At 39.7% G+C, this 27,324-nt stretch overlaps 1 protein-coding gene across 1 annotated transcript in view; it reads right to left on the reverse strand.

The window, feature by feature from the left end:
* Positions 1-27,324, reverse strand: part of CFDP1 (craniofacial development protein 1) — a 104,134-nt gene that overhangs the window by 76,111 nt on the left and 699 nt on the right. Inside the window, exons 2-5 of the mRNA XM_010850749.1 lie at positions 23,401-23,518; positions 21,236-21,452; positions 20,812-20,936; positions 8,214-8,333 (exon numbers count right to left, since the gene is read on the reverse strand). Of these exons, the coding sequence (XP_010849051.1) occupies positions 8,214-8,333; positions 20,812-20,936; positions 21,236-21,452; positions 23,401-23,518 (580 nt within the window). The remainder of the gene's footprint in view (positions 1-8,213; positions 8,334-20,811; positions 20,937-21,235; positions 21,453-23,400; positions 23,519-27,324) is intronic.

A 27,324-nucleotide genomic window follows, 5' to 3' on the forward strand; every position in this document is an offset into this window, starting at 1 on the left:
GTTTGATCTCCTTGCTGTCCAAGGGACTCTTAAGAGGCTTCTCCAGTGTCACAATTTGAAAGCATCAATTCTTCAGCGCTCAGCCTTCTTTATGGTCCAACTCTCACATCCCATACATACATGACTACTGGAAAAACCACAGCCTTGACCATACAGACCTTTGTCGGCAAAGAGGTATCTTTGCTTTCTAAACAAACCTGGAACTCATTTTTAAAATGTGTTAGCTCCTTCAATTTCATGAGATAAGGCTGAGATTAAAATATAATACAGGAAACCCGACTAGTCATGGTTAATGAGGAAAAGGCTTACAAAGGAAACGGGATTAAATAGTCATCTCACTTCCTTCAAAAATAACAAAACACAAAATAGCCTTAAAGGGTCCTTCATCAGTTATAAAGCTGAAGAGATACTTTTAACAAAAAAGGTCAATTAGGAAAATAAGAAGGACTGGTTGTAAGGCACAGTGGCTGAGAGTTCAGGTTTTGGTCTCAAGTAGACCTAGACTTGAATCCAGGCTTCACCATCCAACAACTATGCACTTTTAACAAATTAAGAGCACCTCCCTGAGTTTCAGTTTCCTGTTCTGTGAAATGGGCACAAAGTTAGCACCTGTCTCTTGAAGTGTCCATGGGGAGTAAATGAAATAATACATGTACATTTAGGACTGTGTCTTAAATCTGGTAAACTATCAATAAACAGAAACTACTTATTCTTTTAAAGCAGATAAACATTTAACCTACAATCTGAGAAGGCAGTAAGTCTGATACTTAATCTAGAAGACAAGTTGGTTCCAAAAGGTAATTAACTTGAGCATTAAGGAGGAACACGGGGTTCAAGCATGTGAGAATCACCTGACTGCAGGGACCTGGCAGGCAGCAACACTGAGGAGAGAGAACGGGAATGGGCACAACCCATCGGCTCTGCTCCAGTTCCTTCCCGCTGTCAGGAAAGAGTGGGGGCACGGGTACAACTTATTTCTGAAGAAAAGCCAATAATCCACCTATGCCAACTCTCCTGATTTTTAAATACTGGTCAAATAAAACATCCAAGGACAGATCTGATTCATCAACTGTCAGTTTGTGAATGTCTACCCTGGAGGAGTCTCAAACCGGAAAATGAAGGACCCCAGCTCCCTAAAACAGTATGTCACAAAGGGGACACTACTGGTATTTTGGAAAAGAAAATTCTCTGCATAAACTGTCCTAAGCACTGCAGGATATTCAGTACCCCTGAACCCCACCCACTAAGTACCAATGGTCTCAAGTCATGTGGCACCAAAATCTCCCTCTCACCACATGTTCCTGAACACCTCCTACTGGCAGAACCACATCCACTAAGAGCAACAAAGTTACATTCAAACATTAATGGAAAAGTCATGAAACTCATCTATTTACAAACAGTAATAAAATAAGGGGAGGGCCAGCCCTGAGTCAGCTGAAGTAAAACCCCAAATTATCATCAAACAGGAAATCTCACTAAGTAGAAAGCTTAGAGCTGGCTGTGGGAACAAACCAAAAGTCTTAACCTCTCTCCTTACATCCAACATGAACTATGACAAAAGGAAATTGCTTTACCTTTTATCTAGCCATTTCTTTTATAATGTTACTGGACATTACAGCTTTCCACCAGTCTCTTTTTCCTACAGCAGAGCTTATATATAGAACTACACATGCTTTAAAAGAAATCACGGTCAAAGGAACCTCTTGGTAACACGTGAATTCTCCTCTTATGGCTCCTTGTCCTATCCAAAACTGTGTCCAACTTACCACATGACCCAGAAATTTCATACCCAGGTTCATACACATATCCCTACAAAAACTTGTACATGAATGTCTGTGTGTGCTTAGTCACTAAAGCAGGGGCCACGGGTTCCATCCTTGGTTAGGGAACTAAGATCCCACATGCTACACAGTGCAGCCAAAAAAACCAACACACATCATGCTAGTCAAAGAAGCCAGACACAAAGCAAGAAATGCTGTATGACTCCATTTATATGAAATGTCCAAACAGGCAAATCGAGACAAAGAGAGAGATTAGTGGTTTCCTGGCGGTGGGGAAGAGAGAGGTGTATAAAAATGGAGATAGACAGCATTTTGGGGGAAGTGCTAAAAACTACGTAGAAGGCAATGGCACCCCACTCCAGTACTCTTGCCTGGAAAATCCATGGACGGAGGAGCCTGGTGGGCTGCAGTCCATGGGGTCGTTAAGAGTTGGACATGACTGAGCAACTTTACTTTCACTTTTCTCTTTCATGCACTGGAGAAGGAAATGGCAACCCACTCCAGTGTTCTTGCCTGGAGAATCCCAGGGATGGCAGAGCCTGGTGGGCTGCCGTCTCTGGGGTCGCACAGAGTCGGACACGACTGAAGCGACTTAGCAGTAGCAGTACTTAGTAGTACTGCAGCAGCAGCAGCAGTAGCAGCTAACTAAAGAATGGCATAACTTAATTGGTAAATAAATACAGTTCACTACAGCTATTTTTTAAAGAGAGATAAGGTACATCCAATTTTAAACTATTAAACTAATACTGTTTGTTCTCTTAAAAACGAATATGAAAAGATATCACAAGTCATGTCTAGAATGTCCACTTTCTTCAAATGAACTTAATTATAATAATTAATTATAATAATTACCAATAAGCACTTACTTATGATATTTATTCTTTTGAAACAAGCTGATTCTCTTCTTCCAGGAATGGCCCTTCTCTGGCATTCAGTAACCTCGTCATGTATACCTACTCACGGGCCCACAGGCGCGTGCCACCTGATCAGGCATTTCACAAGAGCATCAAACCTGGAGGTGGAGTCAGATTTCTGAGACAACCTGTCTTTTTTTTTTTGCTATTGATGTAAATATATTTTCTGTGAATAATTTGGAGGTCAAAATTTGGAGATCAATAATGAGATTCAGGGAGAAGGCAATGGCACCCCACTCCAGTACTCTTGCCTGGAAAATCCCATGGACGGAGGAGCCTGGTAGGCTGCAGTCCATGGGGTCGCTAATAGTCGGACACGACTGAGCAACTTCACTTTCACTTTTCACTTTCATGCATTGGAGAAGGAAATGGTAACCCACTCCAGTGTTCTTGAGCCTGCTGGGCTGTCGTCTATGGGGTCGCACAGAGTCGGACATGACTGAAGCGACTTAGCAGCAATGAGATTCAGATCAAAAATTAGAAACTTTTCCAACCCAGTGCTGTGTCTATGTTTGATTTTTATTTCTTGAAGTAAAATGCCCAATGATCTCTATCAAAAGACTATATATTGAAACTTAAAAGCCAACAAGGTTTTAACTCATGTCCAAGGAGTTTGGGAGAGATCAATAGCTCAGACAGATTCTGTTGTATGAAGTAAAGGTCCTGGGGATGGATGTCTCAAATACACTCAATACCAACAGGTCTTCAACCAGCAGTGTGACACTGTGAGGAATCCTCTCTCTTCTATTTTTGGGGCAAACAGTGCTAACCTGATACCACCTAGGATGATGTCTGAGACTCAACAATGAAGCCTTTTTTTCCCCCCTCAACAGATCGAGATGACAACACAAAATTACACAGGAAAATGATGTCTTGAACCCTTATGTTTTACTGGTTTAGATCATTTTCAGTCTATAAAGAGGAATCTAATAAAACAGTAAGCCCTTAATCAAACAAGTTAATGCCTCTGGCTGGGATCATAAACTTGAAGGGCACTCATGGCTGCCCACTGTTGGAATAAAGTAAGTAGTAAATGCTGGGTTGAAGACAAGCAGTGAATGTACCAGCCCAACACCCACAAACGCTGACAGAAGCTGGATTCAACTGGTCAACAGGGCTGGAGGGGAGTGGAAGGTGAGAAGTGGACAAAGCGCTTAGAGTAACAGGACTAGGAGAATTCAGACACAGCAGGGTGAGCGCGGTGCTTCTTCTACCAATTGTAGAGTTAACTGTCGTCTCTGATTCCTGCCTCCAGTGAAAACTGGATGTTTGGTTTACTCTATCCCCAAAGTATAAACTTTGGATTTTTTAAGCCAAAGCAGTGTACTATTTTAAACATGTGGAGGAAATGCATTTTCAGTTACAAACGTTTGCTCCTGTGATTCTAGCAAAGGATGTGGGACAGGATGTTTTACTCTCCTGCTCTGGTTTTCCTGTATTGCTTAAATCTGTTTAGAGAGGAGAGAAATAAACAAACAATGTGTTTCTGCTGGGCAACCTCTATTAACTGAAACAATTCCAACACTGAAAAAAAATTTTACTGCGTTAAATAAATTTCATTTAATAAATTTGGTATCTCCTGTAGACTCTTCTGAAGACTTTCCACACCATGTGTGTGCAGCCTGCAGCACATACTGATGTCTGCACTGATAAAATGCTGTTAGACACCTCAGATCAACTGAATTCCTTTTGACCCTGTCTTTTCCCAAGCACAACGACCACTGTGGACATTTTTTGAGATAAATCTCAGAAAAATGATCATGTCAACTTTGAAGGTCATCTGCTGGATTTATTGAGAAATCCAAAGTCCATGTATCATTAATGAAATGTGTCTCTGTTTTTATGTACAAACTGTGAGGACTTTTTTACTCAGTCAGACATATCCTTGTAATCTTGTTATGTTTCATTATAGCTTTCAAAGAAGCTCAGGTTCCACCCCGTCACGAAGGAGTGAGTTCATTAATCTGCTGAAGGATGCGTCACTGGCTGACCCGTCTGGATGCCTCTGCATCCGTCTCCACACTGCTCCTTGCCCCAGATGCTGTCCTGTATGGGTGTATCAACAAGAGACTCTCTACTTGATCCAGTCTTAGGCTCCTTTGAAACCTCTTCTCCATGACGTCTCAAACTTGGCCCCTCTCCTCACTGGGCTTGCAGAGCTCAATTTTAGCAAGAATCCTGCTAAATCAGGTTAAACAGCATCACCCACCCTTGACAGCTGATCACGCTCAGTATCTGAACAGTTTCCTCATTTGCCACCTTTGACATGTAAGTCCTTGGCCCGGCTGCAACAAGAGCCCTGTTGGGTCAGTGAGCCAGAACCCTCTCGCCCCTGCTGTCGCCCTCGGCACTGGCCCATCCACAGACCATCCTCCCAGCCCTCATCTGCTCCCTGGCCACAAACCCCAGCTCTTTGCTGCATGCAAAGTCAAGCCTGAAAACTATGAGGTACACTTGAGTCAGAATGGTCATCATCGCAAAATCGACAAACAACAAATGCTGCAGAAGTGTGGAGAAAAGCAAACCACCCTGCACTGTTGGTAGGAATGTAAACTGATACAGCCACTATGGAGAACAGCAGAGCTTTCTTAAAAGACTAAAAATAGACCTACTGTGTGACCCAGCAATCCCCTCATTGAGCATACACCCAGAGAAAACCATAATTCAGAAAGACACACGCACCCCAAGTGTTCACTGCCGCATTATTTACAATAGCCAGGACATGGAAACAACCTGCATGTCCGTCAACAGAGGAATGGATAAAGCAAACGGGGCACATCTATACAATGGGACATTACTCAGGCAGAAAAAGAAAAATGAAGCCGAGTCCTGTGTAGAGATTTCTATGGACCTAGAGACTGTCATACACAATGAAGTTAAGTCAGAAAAACAAATACCGTGTATTAACACATATATGTGAAATCTGAAAAAATGGTATAGATGATTTTACTTACAAAGCACAGATAGAAACACAGATGCAGAGAACGAATGTAGAGGATACCAAGGGGTAAAGGCAGGGACAGGATGAACTGGGAGAATGGGACTGACATATACACACCAGGAACTGAACCCGGGTCTCCCGCATTGCAGGCAGATGCTTTACCGTCTGAGCCACCAGGGAAGCCCCCCATATACACACTATGACACTATGCATAAAATAGGTAATGAGAACCTCCTCTACAGCACCAGGCACTCTACTCAGTGCTCTGTGGTGACCTAAATAGGCAGTAAACCCAAAGGAGAGGGGATATATGTATACGTATAACGGATTCACTTTGCTGTACAGCAGAAATTAACACAACATTGTAAAGCAAATGAACTCCAAAAAAAATTTAAAAAATAAAAGTTAAGCCTGATCTTTCTCCCCTACTGTGACAGTTGTTAATACCTACTGCAATAAGCCTGAATAAATCTTCCTTGCATTTTAACAAGTAGAGGATAATTTTTTCTTTCATGAGCCTCATTGACCAATGGAGTCCCCAGCAGAGAAAGGATGGAGGGAGGAATGGGATATTTGGTTATTTATTCCCCTGGATGATCCATCGCTCAAGCGAAGCTCTCAGCTCCTGACAGGAGGTCCTCCTTATCCTCACCGCCACAGGCTGCTCCCTGCCGCGCCCCTCAGGTCGAGGGGTGGCGATGGAGCCTCATTATTGCCAACCCCAGGGATGCTGCACTCTCACTATCTGTGCAGTCTTTCATTGCACTGTGAGTTCCTAAAATCTCCTAGAGGTGTCCCAGTTTGAGGATGCCATCTGTTTCCTTCTGGTTCCTACTAAAACATAGCAGATTTCTTATCTTTGAAAGGTTAGTAGCTCTTTCTAAGAAAGCATGGCATGAATACAGAACACAGTGAGATTTTCATGACTGACTCTGACTTAAACAAGCTGACCTTGCCAAGATGCCCCTTCTCCCTCCTCCGGTTATCTTTAGAACTATGGTAACCGTATTTTCTGAAACACATTGTTTCCGAGTAGAATCTCTATTTTAAGAAACGCCCAAGGAAGCTAGAAATAAAAATTATGCTACTTGAAACTAACTATGCTAGAAATCTAAGGCAGAAGAAACTCTGACTTTATTTCTATCCAGCACTTAATCCACAGTAACATTCACAGTAACACTTTCAATAAATGCAAGAGGCATTGTTTAATAATACCAGATACAAGCCTGTTGACCCAGAGATAAGCCTGCAGAATGCTAATTCTATTATGTAGTCTAGAGCAGTATTAGTTAAATACCGGTTGTAAGAGATGGTGAAATTGATTGAATGGGTCATAACATTCTTCCAAAAGACATATACTACACAAAATAATTACATAATAATAGACATAAAATAGAAGTCACCATACATATCTATATTTATGGGTAGACTAAGTCATAATGTAGGGCTTCCCTGGTGGCTCAGACAGTAAAGAACCTGCCTGCAATGAGGGAGACCTGGGTTCGATACCGGGGTTGGGAAGATTCCCTGGAGAAGGGAAAGTAGAAGAAAATTCCACTCCAGTAATCTGGCCTAGAAAATTCCATGGACAGAGGAACCTGGCAGGCTACAGTCCATGGGGTTGCAAAGAGTCGGACACGACTAAGCAACTTTCACTTCACTTAAGTCATAACGTAAGATGTATTTCTTAGTGTGAGTGGCAGTCAATAAAGTCTGAAAGCCACTGGTCTGCAGAGAACCCCTCTCAGACAATATAATAACTAGAAAGCTAAAAGCATGTTGTTTTAGCTTAGAGCCTCCTATTTTTATCTCAGCTCTCAGGAAAAAAAAAAAGCAGAAAACAAAACTTCACCGTTTTAGGGGAAAGGATGAAGCAAAAACTGAAAGGTCAGCAAGTCAACTATAGGTGACAGCTTCTCTCAAGAAGAGAGCGAGCTCTGCTCGGGAGTCAAGGTGGTCAGCGCTGTGACGGGAGTGAGTGGCCCATGTTCGCCGCTCTCGAGGCGAGTGCCCTGACTCCCACTTAACTGTCACCTTTACTTCTTACACGCAGATTAAGAAGAAAGAAATTTTTCCTTCTTCCAAGGAAAGAATTCTAGTCTTCAGCTCAAAATAACTCATGTACTATGGAAACCATGAAGGGAGAAAAACTGTTAAGTTTTTGACAATGTGCTAATAAAATTATTTGTAAGTCAGCCTTGACCTTTTTTTGTTCCTCGGAGATCCTTAGGAAGGAAGTATTCAACTCAAATCTTTATTACATGTTATGATGAACTGCTGACATTTACATTCAAAAATCATTTTTTTAAGTGTGAAGTCTACTATATGTTCACCTCTGTGGCCAACACTGTAAACCAGGACTTTGCTCAGAATCAAACAAGAAGCCTGCATCCTCCATTCTGCAAGTATTGTTCTCTGCATCCTCCATTTTGGCAGGTATTTCAGCAAAGACAGAACAGCAGCAGAATTCCTGCTCTCAGGAAAGCAGCCACGAGAGCTACAGGCAAGGCGCCCTTGTTGTGAAAACAGCTTCTCCAACGTGCCAGGTGCGTCTCGGTCTGAGACTAGACTACTCACCCTGACCCGGCAGGAAGTGATGGCACTGCTGGAGGGACGTTAGACTGGGGTTTTTCCTTCTCATTTTGCTTGAAGAAGGATTTGGCTTCTTTAGATGTGGCATCCACTTCCTTAATCACCCTGTACCAAGGGAAGACACCAAGTTTACAAGTGGAAGAAAAGGAGAGAAACAAAATCTAATAAAAAAGGCATAAAGAACCAAGGAAAAAATTACTGGGCTTTCTGTAAACTCTGGCTGCTGAGCGTTATGGTTAAAATTTACTTCAACAGTTCTAGACAGACATTAGCCCTTATTAATTCAAAAAAGGAAACAGCAGCAGATGGAAGTCTGCTGTCTCTCAAACCCCCTCCATTACTTCTGTCACATGACCGTCACCCTGAATCAGAGCCCACGTGAGATCACCAAGGTGAAGACTGAAGGGCTCTCCCACTGCACCTCACGTGCACATTAGTGCTCACGCTTAAGTCAAAGTGGGAACAGGGACGTGGAATAATTGGGAGAAACACACTGGCATTATTTCAGGAGAAAAGCAACAGTATAAACAATTGGGATACTCTAAAGAAGGCTCCTGTTCTGTACCTAAAACAACCCAAAGATGAAACAAAATTCCTTAAAACTAGCTACATAGATAGTGATTTAGGAGTGAAAGAAAGTTACCCGATTGAGAACCCTGTCCAATTTCAAATCTGAGAAAACTGCCCTCAATAAAACTGACTCCTAAAGGATCAAATGAATATATGAATTTGATGCCAGAAATTTCAGATAAAGAGGGGAAATGCCTTATGTCTGCCTTGGGGTTCCCAAAACGTCTGAGGAATTGTGTTTAACTGCAATCCGTCTGTTGGAGGGTCCAAGATTATGGTGTTATTCTGAGTGTTCAAACAGGTCATTCACAATAATGACAGACAAACCCTATATTCCAGATTTGCAAAGAACAGAAGTCCTTATCTTTTCTTTTTCCTTCTAGGCTTCTTGGGACTAGAACCAAATTTTCATATTAAGAACTATCTCACTCCTGCACCCGGTACTATTTCACCATCACAGGTAACACAAAATGAGAGTTTTACATTTAAGAACCTTTGGGGCTTCCCTGGTGGTCCAGTGGCTAGGGCTCCATGCTCTCAATGCAGGGGGCTGAACATTGATCCCTGGGCAGGGAACTGGATCCCACGTGCCACAGCTAAAAGATCTCACATCCTGCAACTGTGTGGATCACAACAAACTGTGGAAAATTATTAGATGGGAATACCAGATCACCTTACCTGTCTCCTGAGAAACCTGTACGCAGGTCAAGAAGCAACAGTTAGAACATGGAACAACGGATTGGTTCAAAACTGGGAAAGGAGTACATCAAGACTGTATACTGTCATCCTGCTTATTTAACTTATATGCAGAGTCTGTATGTGTGCTCAGTTGCTCAGTCGTGTCTGACTCTTTGCAACCCACGTTGCCCGCCAGGCTACTCTATCCATGGGAATTCTCGAGGCAAGAATATTAGACTGGGCTGCCATGCCCTCCTCCAGGGGATCTTCCCAAACCAGGGATCAAACCCAGGTCTCCCACATTGGAGGTGGGTCTTTTACCGTCTGAGCCACCAGGGAAATGTGAAGTTCACGTTTCACCATGTGAAATGCCAGGCTGGATGCATCACAAGTGAAAATCAAGATTGCTGGGAGAAATACCAACAACCTTAGTTATGCAGATGATACCATCCTAATGGGGAAAATGAAGAGGAACTAAAGAGGCTCTTGATGAGGATGAAAGAGTACAGTGAAAAAGCTGGCTTGAAACTCAACATTAAGAAAAGTAAGATCATGGTATCTCGTCCAATACCTTCATGGCAAATGGAAAGGGAAAAAGTGGAAGCAATGACAGATTTTATCTTCTTGGGCTCCAAAAATCACTGCAGATGGTGACTGCAGCCATGAAATTAAAAGATGCTTGCTTCTTGGAAAGAAAGCTATAACAAACCTTGACAACATATTAAAAAGCAGAGCCATCATTGTGCCAACAAAGATCCATATAAGTGAAGGGATATGGTTTTCCCAACAGTCATGTAGGGATGTGAGAATTGGTCCATTAAGAAGGCTAAGCGCCAAAGAACTGCTGCTTTCGAACTGTGATACTGGAGAAGACTCTTGGAGAGTCCCTTGGACTGGAAGGAGATCAAACCAGTTTATCCAAAAGGAAGTCAACCATGAATATTCACTGGAAGGACTGATGCTGAACCTCCAAAACTTTAGCCACCTGATGCAAAGAGCTGACTCACTGGAAAAGACCCTGATGCTGGAAAGGACTGAAGGCAGGAGGAAAATTGGGCAACAGAGGATGAGATATTTAAATAGCATCACCGACTCAATGGACATGAATACGAGCAAACTCCAGGAGATAGTGGGGGACAGAGAAGCATGGAGTGCTGTAGTCCATGAGGTCTAAAAGAATCAGACTCAATTTAGCAACTGAACAACTGCTGTCCTAAGAAAATCTCTCCATAATACATCAAAGTCAAAAACAGAGGGAGAATCTATATGATAGATTAGACCATCATTCCCCAAATAAACACTCCTTCCCTGTTGACCAAGAAGATATTCCCCAACCCCCACAGATGATGAGCTTGGATATATGACTTCAGTGGTCAATGAGATGTTAACTGATTTGACAGGAAAAGAAGCTTTAAACGTATTTGTGCTTTTTCACTTGTCCCTTGAATTCCTCCCTTTAGCCATAAGAATATGCCTCAAGGAGCTGCTGGTCTAAGACAGTGGAAAAACATATGCTGCAAAAGTCTCAACCCAACCAGCAGCTTGGACACCAGCCTAGATGAACTGAACTCCAGATATCTAGAAACACATGTGTAACAAATAAATGGGTATTATTGTATACCACTTTTGAGGGGAATGGTCAGTAGCATTCCTGTACCAACAGCTAACACATTTACAATTCATGAGTAAGAACATGGATATCTAAGGAGCTAAGTTACTTTTTCTCATCTAGAGATTAAGTAGCAATGCTAGAGAGAATCTTTTAACTCTACTTTCCAAATACGGTTGCCATAAATTTCCCAGCTCCCATGTGGTCCAGAAACTGACACTACCCCAATGAAAAGTATGTCACCCCACTTGAAACCAAGTGGGCCTTTGTGGCTGCGTCAGCTCACGAGGTTCAGGGGAAAGGGCTCTTCTAAGACTTGCTGAGAAAAGTGATAGAGCTTCCAGGTGGCTGTCTCTCGGAATACACCTCTAAAACCCCACGTCACCACATAAAAAGTCTGTCTGCCTTGAAGCTACCATGCTGGAAAGAACACATGCGAATACCACAGGGAGAGAGAGATCTAAGGAGCCGTTCCAGACCCCAAGTGTTTGAGTCTTCCTGGCCCAGACACCAGACAAGGAAGTAAATAAGCTATCAAGATGGTCCCAGACCCAGCCACTAAGTACAACTGCAAGACAGGCTCTGCACGAGAACCATCTAGCTGAGCCCAGCCACCCCATAATTAAGAGAAATTATAATAAAACAATGGTCTTAAGTGGCTAAGTTTTGGTGTGATTCCTTACACTGTAATAGAAAAAAAAAAAAAAAACAACAACAAAATAAACTTATGTCCAAACCTGAGAGTTGCAGAGTCTAAGAATACTGGCCTGGAAGGTTGCTTTAAATCTCCTTGCCCTGGGCAGAATCTGGGGAGACCTAAGATGGTTCATTAAGAGAAGTGGAATCTTTCACTTGGAAATGGTGGTCTGAACACATGCTCTACTTTCTACTTTCTACCAAAACCCTGCCAAATAGTGGTAATAAATTTACAAAAGCAGAACTACACAGTGATAAGAACAGGAATAATAAGAGAAAGATATCAATCAAACTTTTGAAGGTAGAAAGCAAACAGACAAGTCAGCAGGTGACCGAGGTGTGTGCTCTGCTCTCTCAAGCTGCAGCCATGTGGAATGGCCAATAAACACACCATATCTCCTACAAAGGTTCAGGAAATTGAGATACCAGGAACCTTTGAAGGTGGAAGATAGAGTGCGGTTAAAACCATCTGAATGTCTGTATCACGAGCACCTAGGTCCCAGATTCCCTTCTCCACTGGGTGCCACAGGCTGCTGACCCCAACCAATCCAGCAGAATCCATTACTTGGCAGAAAGATGAGAAACCACCAAAGTTCTAGATTCAAAGGGCAGGGCTGAAGTTTCAAGACTCATTCTCAAAACAGACAAATTAAATGAAAATGTATTTCCTCAGATTTCCCATGCCACAACAACCCCAAATGTTACGTGTTTCCTATGTGTTCACATGCATGTGTCATTAGATGGAGCTGCTGCCTCACCTGTCCTGGACTTTGCAGCAGTAAGAAACAAACGTGTGTTATGCTACTGGCGTCCTGGGTTTATTTGTTACCCCAGCAGAGCCAAGTCTAGCCTTACTATTACATCAATTTAACCGACAGCAATTTCAGAATAAGAGAAAATATGGGAGGTCATCAACAAAAAGAAAAATTTCCTAGAAGGATGAGTTTCCATAAAATGGCTGCTCCAAAGAACAGCTGACCCAGCAATTCACTTTATTTCTTTATTTAAAATAAATATTTTGACCGCACCAGGCACCTTACAGGATCTCTGTTCCCCGTCCAGAGATTGAATGCAGGACACAGCAGGGACAGCCTCACATCCTAACCACTAGGCTGCCAGGGAACTCTCATGACCCCACAATGTAAAAAGTTCCACATCAAGGCACAGCATTATGAAAGTTCAGCAGGCTAGTGATGAGAGAAGATACAAATCATGTGCCCCCAAATTACAGGGAAAGTAAAAGAAGCTTTTATGCAAAGTATGCTTTGTTTTCTTATTTTACCACAATATGAACAATATGTTTCTGCCAGCAATTTAAGACAACTGAGTGGACATTATCTAAAAAAGCAACCTAGATGCAGGCCCTGTGTTACATGTGAGACAGAAAAAGATGTAACATGGTCTCTGCCTTGACTGGCTCACAGTCTTTTGGGATAGCCAATCATGAAAACACGTCATAACAAAATGTGATATATGGTAAGTGCCATAAAGCAAGCAAAGAAAAAGGATAAGCTGTGGGGAAAAAAGTATAAGGAAAAAGTATCTCTATAAATTTATTACTGTCAAAGTCTTATTCATATTCACTAGGGAAAAAAGTTCTATAAACTGGAATATTTCTCAGGGACTCTGGTAAAGGACACAAAGGAATAACAAGCAGACTACTGTACACTGAGGCTATGTCTAGAAGAACTCCAGTTTTAAGAAGCAATGAGAAGAGATTTGCGGGAATTCCCTGGAGGTCCAGGGGTTAGGATTCAGTGCTCTCACTGTCACGGCCTGAGGTCAGTTCCTGTTCAAGAAACTAAGAGCCCGCGATCCATGGGGGCAGCCAGAAAAAAAAAAAGAAGGGTGGGGGGAGCTATCAAAATATCTTCAAGTAAGAGAATAGTTAAATTATAGACCACTTCTAATATACAAGAGGGATCCCTGTCAGGAAAAGGCCCACCAATACCAACAGCTAATTCAAGTGCTATCAGCAGAAATTCCATCTTAACTTCATTTTCACTTAATCAGAACTTCCTGAAAAGTCTTTATTTAGCAGAAACTTTCCATGACTGGCTTCTTCCAAAAGGTGAATCATTTAGGAAAGTCTGAGGTAACTGGCTCAGCTGGTTATATGATAAGGAAGGGTAAAAAAAATCACTATTTTTCCTCATTCCCAGTGTTAATGAGCTACACATTTTTCAAGTGGAGAAAAACTGAAACAAAATGGTAAAAACTCAAAATTTAGCATTTAAAACATATTAGGAAAAAACTAAACACTAATCTTTGCTAACACTACCTTATGCCTATACTTATAAATTCTTCCCAGTCATTATAGCTCTTTCTCACATTTTTCTAAGATGTAGTAATGCTCTTAATTGATACAAAGACAGAAAGAGCAGAATAATGACATCAGGAGATTAAAAGATATGCTCAAATCCATTTACCAAGTTTGCATCAATTAAAATTCAGGCCCTCCAAATTCTTACATAATGTTCTATTTAACTATAAATACTTTAAGTTTAAAAAAATGCTGCCAACATGCCAATTATTATCAGAATTTTTGTTTAGGAGGAAAAAATTCCAGAGAACTTTCCCTTAGCATGTTATATGTCTCTGCAATATATATGTTTAAACAAATAAGCATATATACTACCTTTAATATAAAATATATATATATGTGAGTATGTATATTTATTGGGAAAAAAAACTGTTTCCTTATTCATATTTGTTTCTTTGATAAACACTGGGCTGCCCTCTTCTGATAAATGACAGAAACAGCAGGCTCCCTGGATACTCATCCAGTATTTAAAATCATGATGCATTTGCTTAAAAAATGAAATAGGGGAAAAAAAATTTTTTTAAGAAAATTTGTGTCAACTATATTTATAAGTATTAATAAATCCACAAAATTTAATTTGATTAGGAAATTTAATGATTTTTCATAACAACAGTTATTCACCAGCTTTTCTTACTCTGTCAAGTCAATGGTAGAGTTATAATAAATCTTTCTCAGATATCCTGTATGACACGTGGGAAACAATGCAAGCCAAGAAAGATTTCCAAAAATTTAAAACCTATATTCCTAATGATATATTAAATTTTCTGTATTTTTTGTAGGACTTCCAAACTTCAGAGGCTCACCATCAGTGTTCTACTACCCTCTGCTGGACAACTCAATAGTTCCCAGTGGATTTCTGGCAGCAAAATACATTCTTAATTCACATCAAGATTTATTTAATGGATCCCAAAAAGGATTATGGCTTCCCTGGTGGCTCAGAGGTTAAAGCGTCTGCCTGCAATGTGGGAGACCTAGGTTCGATCCCTGGGTCGGGAAGATCCCCTGGAGAAGGAAATGGCAACCCACTCCAGTATTCTTGTCCGGAGAATCCCATGGACGGAGGAGCCTGGTGGGCTACAGTTCCACAGGGTCGCAAAGAGTCGGACGTGACTGAGCGACTTCACTTTCACTTTCAAAAAGGATTATGAGGGAAAAGACTATCTCTGTAATGGAGAATCCCTACAGATATCACCTAAGCGGTCTAACTCATCAGCACCAGTGCTGGGTGGTAATGATATGATGCGCTGAGGAGGATAAACCATCATCAGTGTAGTATTTTTGTCTAAAGTGATTAACATGAAGCTAACCATGCGGTAACAATGCACCCACCGAAACTGAGAGACATCCTGCCACACAGATGGGCTCTTAACACTAAATGCAGAGGGTAATCCTGGACTGGATTTGGGACTGGGCAAGAAATACAGGTATTAAGAACATTTGGAATAACTATGCAAAGATCTGACTAGAATTGTACATACAGCTACCAAAAACGTGAGCTGCAAACTACCTAACAAAAGATAGGTACAAAAATTTTGAGTATTTAAAAAGTCGCCTAGAAATTTGATAGTGTCACAATACTCAAGATATGAATGATGAACTCACAGCCTTAAACAGAACATATACCAATTATTGCAAAGTACTCACATGTGATATTACTGTATTAGTCATGTGCAGTTAGACCATACTACAGTGAGAAAGTTTAGGGTTATTTTCCCAATTAAAACCCCAAAATGTGATAAAATGTAAGCATTTCTCTTTACAAATTGTTATTTTTATAATCATTTTAATTTTTAATCATGTGACTTTAAAATTCATTTTTTAATAACTAAGAAAGTAAAACTGTTATTATTTTTTAATCCTAATTCGCTGATGGCAAAAAAATCCCCACACTGTATGTCTCTGTAAAAAAAAAACAACTTTTTTTTTTAATATCTTTTCTGGATGCAGCAGAAGTAATAAACCACATGATGATAACAGAAGTGACTTCAAAGAAATGAAGGGCAACTGAGGGGAAGCTGATTTTACTCCATGAGCCCTCACACACTGGGCTTGGTTTTTGATCATACAGAGCTAAAACCACGGTGAGTTCTTTGCAGACATGTTTTAGCTAGTAAAGCAAGCAGCATTTACATATAAAACATGAAGAAATAAACTCAAAATCAAAAGAATTATTTGGAAGAAACACTACTAAATTCAAAAGTCAATAGAAACAGATACAAAATTCCATTCATTAGCATTGTGGCCAAAAGGGAAAGAAGTACTTTCTGTTGCTAAACTAAACAGAATAAACCATTTCCAGGACATTAGTAAAAGACCATATCAATGATGTTTGCTTGGAAATCTTGGTGAATCCGTGACAAAGAAGGTAGTTCAGTTTAACTTTCCAATGACACCATGGCTTGAGGTATTTGGGATCTAGCTTATGATAAACTATGACAAAGTTAGCAAAGTGTTTCTTCAATGCAATTTGAAGAATGACAAATTACTGCTGATATGAAAATTATTTTAATATTTGTGATTTAAACATGAGGGTGATATTAAAAAGTCTTTTTTTAAAATCAGTTTCTTGTTAACAAACATTAACTGACAGTGATCTGTATAATAAAAGTAGGATCACATGACAACAGATGAGATTCGAAGTGTAAGTGTTTGCAAGAATAAGTTCCAATGACACAGCTGCAGGACAGGGAAACAGTTTAGATTAAGAGGACTGTGCTAGAACATAAATCAACACACTGCTTCCTTCGCTGAGAAAAATCTTAATACAAAACAAAAAACCCCACTATTCTGAGCACAGTAGGAAAACCTGTGAATCATGTAAAGCTAATGCATTAAATTTAAAAGACTATATTTGATAAACTGAAAGCTGATCATAAATGTGGATATATTATATATGCTGAGGTACAATGGTTATGAAGAAAGTGCCGTAAGAATGAACTACAGAAAAAATTTAGTGCTTCTAAAAGAGAAACAATAACCATATGGTCCCCAGTTCTAAAGATCTCAATTAAATAGTAAAACATGCTTATCTGTCTGCTTTGGTTTTTTTAGGCTTTGTTTTGTTTTTTTTTGAGGGTTGGGGGGTTGTGGCAGGAACCTTGAAGGATCTTAAGTTTCTTGACCAGGAATTGAACCTGGGCCCTCAGCCATGAAAACACAGAGTCCTAATCATTTGATCATTAGGGAATTCCCAGTTTGGTGTTTTCAACAATCTTAGTACTTTCATACAGGGATGAGATCAGTCTCAGATATTTTTCAGAAGCAAATAAACAATAAGAGCAAAAGTGAAAAATAAAAGCCTGAAGAACAGTCCCTACAAATTAACATGTTTGATAGAATATTTTGAATTGTACTTTCCATAAAAAAGAAATCCACACATAGAGAATTCATGCATCCAGAATTCCTTTTTCCCACTGAAATATAACTTAAATTTAATTATAAAAAAATTTAATTATAACTTGACAGGATAAATGACTGGAACTGACTACTGATGAAGCATGGAAGATGAAATCGGAAAACACAGTTATTACTAATCATTTCATGATTACTAAATCAAATCATTACTCTCTATGCCTTAAACTCATACAGTGCTGTATATCAATTATTTCCTCAATAAAACTGCAAGAAAAAAAGTTATTAATGACTTCATTTGAAAAAAGGAAAAATGAAAATCCTGAACTTAATGAGACTGCCTTAAAATCCACACGTCCATCTCCATTAACTTTACATTATTGCAGATTATTATTTAAACTATCTGCAGTGAAGGACTTTGACATAAAATTTTCAACCTGTTGCAGAACAGTATTATTGTAAAACACAATCAAAAGAAATTATTAGAAAAATAAATGTAACCAATACAATATTGTAAAGTTAAAAAATTAAATTAAATTAAAAAAATAATAAATTTAAAAGATACAACACAGCCTTTTGAGATGGATTTCTTTATGATGAATATTATTTTTTAAAAAATTAAAAAGAAGACAAGGAAGAACACCAACACAGAAACAGTAATTTACAAATACATTATCCTCTAGGAGTAGGGCTGTCACCAATCCCACTTAGACTAGATAATTAACGAGAAATAAGCTATTCTGACACATTAAAAACTGCAAAAATTAATATAAACAGTACTTTTTCAAAGTATGTGTCTAGATGTTAAGTATTAAGAACTGATACTCTACTCTTAGTTTCTTGTTTCAATTATATAATTAAAGTGGATTCCTTTCATCAATCACTTACACTCACATTTTCAATGACCAATATGTAGAGTTACTGGGAATTCCCTGGGGGTCCAGCGGTTAGGACTCAGCACTTTTGGCACTGAGGTCGGGGTTTCAACCCCTTGTCCAGGAACTGAGATCTCACAAGTTTTTTGGGGGTACAGCCAAGGGAAAAAAAAAAAAAGAGTACAGTTGTATAACTCTTTTCCTTTTCTTATTTATGTTCATTTTGATTGTATATACTGAAATGTAACTTTATATCTGCATGTTAAATCTCATTGTTAAAAGTGTGAGCTTGCATTTTGTATCTTTTTAACATACTTTTCTAATAATTCCTTTTTTGTGTTTTAGGAAAGTACTGGTTTGCAACAGGCTGAATATTTAAAATCAGGATCCTTCACTAGAGTGAGTTGAGAGAATAATCTGTATTAATGTGAAATCTACTGGATGTGAGAGTTACACTGAGTCACCATGGAAAATATCTTTGTTCTCAGGAAACAGGAATGAAGTATTTAAGAGTGAAGTGTCATGAGACCTACAATTCTTAAAAGGTTCAGCCAAAATAAAAAGAGAGAAATACAGATACAGATGGTGGAGAAAGAGGCAAAACATTTACAGGTGGTGAATCAGTATGACAGGCATATGGATGTTCATTGTAATACTATTCTTAGAACACTTTTGTAAGTGTAAATTTTTTGAGAAGAAAAAAGGAGGAAAAAAAATAAAAAATAACACAAAAAGAGTGAAAATATCTATGTACGTGTGCTGAGTACTCAAGTCGCTTCAGTCGTATCCGACTCTTTGTGACCCCATGGACTGTAGCCTGCCAGGATCATCTGGTCCATCGGATTCTCCAGGCCAAAATAATGGAGTGGGTTGCCTTGCTCTTCTCCAGGAAATATACATATGTGTAACTTAATTCATAGCAGAAAGTAACACAACATTGTAAATCAACTGTATTCCAATTAAAAAAATAGCCACAACCACCATCAACAAAAAAATAATAAAAGTTTTCCTTCACATCATTTATAAAACAATGCCACAACTTTTTCCAACATATATTTTCATTAAATGAAACAACTGTTGGAAATTAGATATTATTTGTTTTTAAGAACATCAACTTTAAGGAAAATAACATTACTGATTGGCAGGCAATTCATTTGTTCTCCTCTAGCTCTAAATTCGGAGAAGGCAATGGCACCCCACTCCAGTACTTTTGCCTGGAAAATCCCACATACAGAGGAGCCTGGTAGGCTGCAGTCCATGGGGTCGCTAGAGTAGGACACGACTGAATGACTTCACTTTCAGTTTTCACTTTCATGCATTGAAGAAGGCAATGGCACCCCACTCCAGTACTCTTGCCTGGAAAATCCCATGGACGGAGGAGCCTGGTGGGCTGCAGTCCATGGGATCGCTAAGAGTCGGACACGACTGAGCGACTTCCCTTTCACTTTTCACTTTCATGCATTGGAGAAGGAAACGGCAACCCACTCCGGTGCTCTTGCCTGGAGAATCCCAGGGACGGGGAAGCCTGGTGGGCTGCCGTCTATGGGGTTGCACAGAGTCGGACACGACTGACGTGACTTAGCAGCAGCAGCAGCAGCAGCAGCTCTAAATTACAAATCCACTGTTTTCATATTAAATTTTTTAAAAATGGGAAAGAGGAAAATTCTAGGCATGTGGCTCTCATCCAAAACAACCCAAGTATTAAGCCTGTACTGTTTTGCTAAACTAGTAACAAATCTATGAATCAATTGAAAAAAATAATAGAGATGAGGAAACAGCATCAGAATCAAACTTCTCTCCTAGTACTTTAAACTGTCAGCGGATTTCAAACGTTTTATTGGGGCTTATACTTCAAAGTCAGGGAAAGTACTGAAGGGAGAAAGAGCCCAGACGCAAAGTACGGCGGTGAGTAAGTGGAAGCAAACAGTTAGCGCTCACAGTTGGTTGTTTCTGTTCAGCCAACCACTGCATGCTGCCCCAAAACTACATTACCACACATGAAAGGACATTCTCCTGCTCCCTGATGATTAATGGAGCCACTGTTTTCCTTGAGTTCAAATATAACTCATCCAAAGTATTAAGATAGGTTGGAAAGAGGACAGATGTCTAACATCATTTAGAAAGATGTTCCTTTTTAGGGGCTTGCCTCCCTGGTAGTCCCGAGGTTGAGAATCACCGTGCAATGCAAGGGACACCGGTCTGATCCCTGATCTAGAAGGATTCCACATGCCTAGGGGCAGCTAAGCCTGTGCATCACAACCAATGAGCCCGCACCTAGAGCCCACGCTGCACAACCGGAGACGCCACAGTGAGAAGCCCGAGCACCGCAGAGAGAAAGCTCACACGCAGCAACGAAGACCCAGCGCGGCAAAAAATACATAGAATATACATTTAAAGAAAAATGTTTCTTTTAAAAAGAACTAATTTTGGGGAAAAAAAAAAAAAAAGAACTAAGTTTGAAGTTTGTGAATGTCATCTTACCTGACTTCTTCACCAGCAAAATCAAACACCTTTGTAATTTTAACTTTTTCTGTTTCTTTAGGTTTCTCTAGCCTTTCTGCTTTGACCAAATGACTTGAACTTGTCTCTTCAGTCTCCTCTCCTGTCTATGAAAAAAGAAGTGTAATAAATTTCACATTAGGATGAAAACTAAAAGATCCACCCAAATATATTGTTCCCGGATAGTCTCAACACGTGTTTCATCTCTAAACACTTAAATACTCACTGAATTGATATGATTAGAAAAGCTTATGTTTTCTCCCACAGGGAATGCTTTGCTTTTCACTTAGTAGAGTTACTATTAAAAAGCAGCTAATCAGATTTCTGCTGTAAGTCTCAAATCTCGGTTTGTAAATTTTCTGGGAAATTTCCAAGAAGCAGTCATCCTATTCACCAGTTAACTTACTTTAACGTGTGTACTTGGGGGCACTTTTGATTTCGGGCCTACATCATTCAGGAAGCTGGCCCACAGTTCATCCTCCTTCTTTTTCCTGGCATCCTCTGACTCAACACCTTTTTGCTGCTCTGTTGCTGCATCTTCCTCCTCACTACTACTTCCTCCGGATTCCTCATTGGCATCCTCTTCATCCTCTTCTAGTGAGAGGCCACCTTGTTTTCTCTTCCTAGTCACCAACAGTAAGAAGGAAGAAGAAAGATAAGACAAACAGGCAAAATAATTTCAGTTATTCTTTCCTAAATTCCAAACATGTTGGAAACTTCAGAAAACTTTTAAATAGGGACGACTGATTTAAAGGACTACTTACCTCACAGTGTGACATGGTGAGTGGGAGAGGTTAAGCTGAGATTTTGTGGAAGAAAAAAAGAACTGAGCTCTCAGAGTTACCATTTACCAAAAACACTTAGAATTAAAATCTACTCTTCTACTTCTGAATTAGGACTAGCTATTCTCACCAAGAAAACACCGAAAATCACCTCAATCAAAAAGAGGGCTCTAAGAATATATATATGCCAGATACTTTTAAAAGTCACTCCATTTGGAGAACAGATATTGAAGAGAGCCTCAGATTTAGTCACATTGTTTCTTTCTAGAATTCTGAGGGAACGGGGAGTAGAGAATCCATGTTTCTTCCAACTTTCTGAAGACAGGAAAGCTGGAATACAGAAAAACTCAAGGACAAAAGAATTGAGCCAAGACTTAAAAGAGCAAATTGTTTCCTAAGACTATTCTGACTTCAAGTGAATCATCTAATACTCAAAATTCTTCTACAATCTGCTTTTTGCTTCAATGCCCAGGAAGACAGAAACACCAATCAAAAAGAATAAAAGACTTCTATTGAAGGACTCCCTTATCTGAGTTAAGTAACTTGTGAGAACTTTCATACTTTTTTGTTGGGAGTGCAATTTAGTACCAGGCTTAGAGAAGGTAATTTGCCTATACCAATATATATATATATTTTACTACATATAACCCTGGGTCAAACAATTCTACTTCTCCATGATCTGATTTATAAATATACAAGGGTACAAAGACAAAGAATATTCATTGTAGTCTTATTTGCTGTAGTAAAGATAAGGACAATCTAAAGGTCTCTCAAGGAATGTTTAAACAGAGTAGAGTCTATCCATAAAATGTAACACAATGCAGTTACCAAAAAGAAAAAGGTACAGCTAAATGTACTGCTGTAGCATCATCGCCAAGGTGTGAAATAAGGAAAGTGAAAAAAGATACGCAGACTACGCTACTATTCATACTTTTTTTTTAAAGTAGGAGGTACAGGGTATTCTCTACTGGTTCACTGTTAGGACTCCTGCTTCTACTGCAGAGAGCATGAATCCAATCCCTGGTCAGGGAACTAAGATCCCACAAGCCGTGTGGCAAAAAAAATTTTAAAAAGTAGGAAATACAAAATACACACTTATATATATACACAGAATGAGGGGCTTCCCAGGTGGCTCAGTGGTAAAGAATCGCCTGCCAGTGCAGGAGACACAGGAGACTGGAATGCAATCCCTGGGTCAATAAAGATTCCCCTGGAGGAGGAAATGGCAAACCCACTCCAGTATTTTTGCCTGGAAAATTCCAGACAGAAGAGCCTAGCAGATTACAGTCCATGGGGTTGCGAGGAGTTGGACATGACTTAGCGACTGAACATGGCACGGACAGAGAATTATTTCTGGCAATGTAATTCTTCTGAGACAAAGCAACAAGAAATAGGAATGGGATACATATTTTTTCTAGTAATTGAGCTTTTCTTTTCTCTTTCTGGCAAACCAATAGCTTGTAGAGTCTTAGTTCCCCAACCAGGGACTGAATCAGGCCCTGGCACTGGATGCATAGAGTCCTAACCCCTGGACCACCAGGGGGTACCCCAGTTTTGCATTTTAAATCAGGTGCACATATTACCTATTGATTTTTTTTAATTAAAGTTCAAAAATTATTAGAGCTTACCAGAGAATAAGAATTTAATCCTAAAAGGTCACTAAATATTTCCCTCAATGAGAAAAAGGTTCGAGACTGGCAGCAAGAAATCTGTCATCAGACCAATGCCAGCAATCTGGATGGCTGTGTCAACAGCCCCTGACTTCTAAGGGCCTTGAGGGCAGCATCACCTGGCCAGAACGCTCTCAGCCTTTCTTTTTGTCCCTTTGGTTTTCTGTGTCTCCTCTTCACCATCCACTTCATCTTCCTTCACTAATTCATTTATATCATCTTCACTATACTCTCCACCTGAAATAACATAACACGGTGGTCAGACAGACAGGAATAAAGGTTTTCACATGGAGATGGCACATTTTCATTATGAAAAACTAGTACTTTCCTTTGTTCTTCACCAGACTAAAATATTTTCTGAGAGCTGTCCTCCCTGTTCCTGAAGACTAGGATAAGTTCGCCTACTCCAGGCCTCCAGGAGAGTCCATTAACTCACTCTACTTATATTTGCAATTTCTGCTATGCTCCACCCACCATGAGGACATGGATCAGCATGTCTTTACAACTATATGCTGAATGAACAGAAATTCCAAGTCTACTACTGTCACTTTTCAAAGAAGAAATTGATGTTTTTACCTCATCATGGATATCTTTCAAAAGTAACCAAAAGTATCTTCTCTTATCAATAACAGAGGTTTAGAAAGAGGCTTAAAAACTTCAGGTTAGACAGAAAAAACAAATATGTCAATTTCCCATCTTCAGACACTGACATTCAGGGTCCCCAACAAAAGTGCTCCTTGGATGACTAGTCTGATCACTTTCTGTGGGTACCAGTCAACAAATCCTGTACACAAAGAGATTCAATCAATTTTTTTCTTTTTTATTTCACATAAGCTTTACTGCAAGTGTAACATACCAAAAAGCACACAAGCTAATGCACAGGTCACTGAAATTATGCAAACTGAACACTCCTGTTTAACTAGACCCAACTGAAGAAGCAGAACATGAACAGCTTTGCAGAAGTCCCTTGTGCCCTACTGCAATCACTAGCTACCAGCCACATCCCCCAAAGAACCATTATCCTGACTCTAATGAAACAGATTAGTTTTATCTGTTTTTGAGCCTTAAGCAGACGCCTACAATATGAACTCTTGCATCCTGCTTCTTTCACTCAACATTTTATTTGTAAGTCACCTTGCCTGGAGAATTCCAAGGACGGAGGCTACAGTACATGGGGTCGCAAAGAGTCAGACACGACTGAGCAACTAACTCTTTTATTTCACTTTGTATGGAGGTATAGCTTATTCATTGTCATCCCTAAATATTATTTCATTATATGACTATACCACAAGTTATTTACCCATTCCTGTATCGATGGATATTTGGTTTGGGGCCATTACAAACAGTGGTATTCTGAACATTCCTCCAGATCCACTTAATTATTAAAGGTTTAATGTACAGTGAACTAGGACCGCCAAACAACTGAGGAAAGTCTCTAATATCAAGGCAAGACTAAAAACAGAAAGGAATTCAGAGGAAACAAAACTAGGGAAAAAAACTTTTATAATTAATATCCATATAGTAATAAGATACTTGCACTCACAAAACAAGAACATGATGCTATTTAAAAGTTTTTGAACAACAAAGAGAGTTATTAAAAATTAAAAATATTCAAGGGTCACATCTTGATGCCCAATACTGGTGATGAGGACAACAAGAAAATAAAGCACATGCCGCACCATGGCTTCGGAAGTTCCTGGTCTACAATGTCAAAGAGCTTGAAGTACTGCTGATGTGCAACAAATCTTACTGTGCTGAGACTGCACCCAACATCTACAAGAAAGCCAGTGTCATGGTGGAAAGAGGGCCATCCAAGTCACCAATGCCAGGCCATACAGAAAAGAAAACACACAGACGGCTTGTGTACACATTGTATTTGTGTTAATAAAAGCCATAAAACATAGAAAAAAATATGGAAAGAGAAAATACTCAACAGAAGAGGAGGATGTTAAAATACTGAAATATTCACATAAAGAAAAAAAAATCAGAGTTAGAAAATAGAGGATCAAAATGGAAGAAAAGAGAGTTCCAGTCAACATAAGAGTGAAAAGTGAAAGTTGCTCTGCTGCTGCTGCTGCTGCTGCTGCTAAGTCGCTTCAGTCATGTCCAACTCTTTGCGACCCCATGGACTATACAGTCCATGGAATTCTCCAGGCCACAATACTGGAGTGGGTAGCCTTTCCCTTCTCCAGGTGACCTTCCCATCCCAGGGACTGAACCCAGGTCTCCCACGTTGCAGGTGGATTCTTTACCAGCTGAGCCACCAAGGAAGCCCAACATAAGAGTAAATATACAATGATTCCAAAAAAATAAAATGAAGAAAATGGTCCCCTTCCCAAATTTAAAAAGTTCCATAAGGCCAAGACCAATGGATGAAAACAGACTCATACTAAGGTACAGTATATCACTGTGAAGTATCAGAAAATATCAGGAACAAAGATTCTATGAGCTTCCAGAGACAAACAAATTTTATGGAAATGAGTAAAAACTAGCAACAAGAGACTTCTTAAAATAATGGAGAAATGCCTTCAAAATTCAGATAGAAAACTACTGTAGAATACAGAGCTCCATACCAAACTATTAATCATGCCTGAGGGCCACCTACTTATTTTTAGATAGTCATGGTCTCACACAAAAAAAGTTTCTATCATCCATCTTTCTTCAATAAGCTATTTGAGGATTTACTCTCATTTTGGTGGAACACACCAAGAATGAAGACATCACGGGACCCAAGAAACAAAGAATCCAAAAGAAAAGGGAGACAAAAGGAACATCCAGAGTGGTGGTCAGGATGGAAGATTTTAAGTGTAAAAATGGTAAAGCCAAGTCAAATCCGAGCAGGTCAGAAGACAGAGAGGGACTTCAAAAAAGTGAATGATTATTTAATATATCAAAATGTCTTGAAAGATGATTTAGACAATTTTAAGAGTTTAGGATCAAATCAGTATTAAGTACACAGATGACTAAACAACAACAAAATGGCAATTATTCACTCCAAAGAAATCTAGTTCAAGAAAAGCAATAACTATATACAACATGACTCAGCCAAGAACCTGGTGTCCACAAAGTCATTACAAAAAAGGAATCAATACCAGTCTAATCCAAATTAGACATAGGAACATTGGCAGGCTGGGGATTTGGGAAGGGTCTGAAGTTGAAAAAGTCTGTTTTGGCAGTGAGGAGAAAGACTCAAAAGGGTATTAAAAGAAGACCTAACATGGATCAGTTAAGTCAACAAACAATGCAAATACCAAATTTTAAAAGAAAGCAGTCTCTTCTAGAGAGAACTGACAGGGATAATAGGTGATGGAAAAGGTTCAGATTCAAAGTATTTCATTAATACTTGACTATTTTTAAGCATACCCATGCCATCTGTTTGGCTTCATCGGGGTTGAGACTGTAAAGAATCTGCCTGCAATGCAGGAGACCCGGGTTTGATCTCCTGGGGAAGGGAATGGCAACCTAATTCGGTATTCTTGTCTGGGGAATTCCAAGGACAGAGGAGCCTGGTGGGCTAAAATCCATGGGATCGCAAAGAAGCAGACACGACTGAGCGACTAACACGGTGCTTTTGATTAATATGAAAACTAGTTTTCAAATTATCACACTGGCCAATATCATAAGACCAATGTTGGTGGATAAGAACGGAACCTGGTAACCCAGTTGGGAAGCTATGGAGAGTCTTAGTGATAATGGAAGCTCAGTAAGAGCGAGATTACTGAGGGAGTGTTAGAAACGAACCTTCCACGTGGACTCAAACAGAACTGAATGATTATCTGGATCAAAAGAGTGAGAATAAGGTCAACTCCGACGGGTTTTTCGGTTTTGCTTTTACCTGAGCGATTGTACCAGCAGATACATCTAATGAGATGGGGGAGCCTGTGGAAAGCGCAGGATGGCGGACGGGTTAGGTCTGGGTGACATTTTAGCCCGGGTTTACACAAAAACTTTACAACTAAGGTCTGAAAAGACAGCAATGAGTGCAATCTTTGCTAAGAAGTAAAGGGCATCATTATGTTAACTTTTAAACAATCAGATCACTT

This window comes from Bison bison, unplaced genomic scaffold (assembly GCF_000754665.1).
Source record: "Bison bison bison isolate TAMUID 2011002044 unplaced genomic scaffold, Bison_UMD1.0 scf7180017864295, whole genome shotgun sequence".
NCBI classification, from domain to species: Eukaryota; Metazoa; Chordata; class Mammalia; order Artiodactyla; family Bovidae; genus Bison; species Bison bison.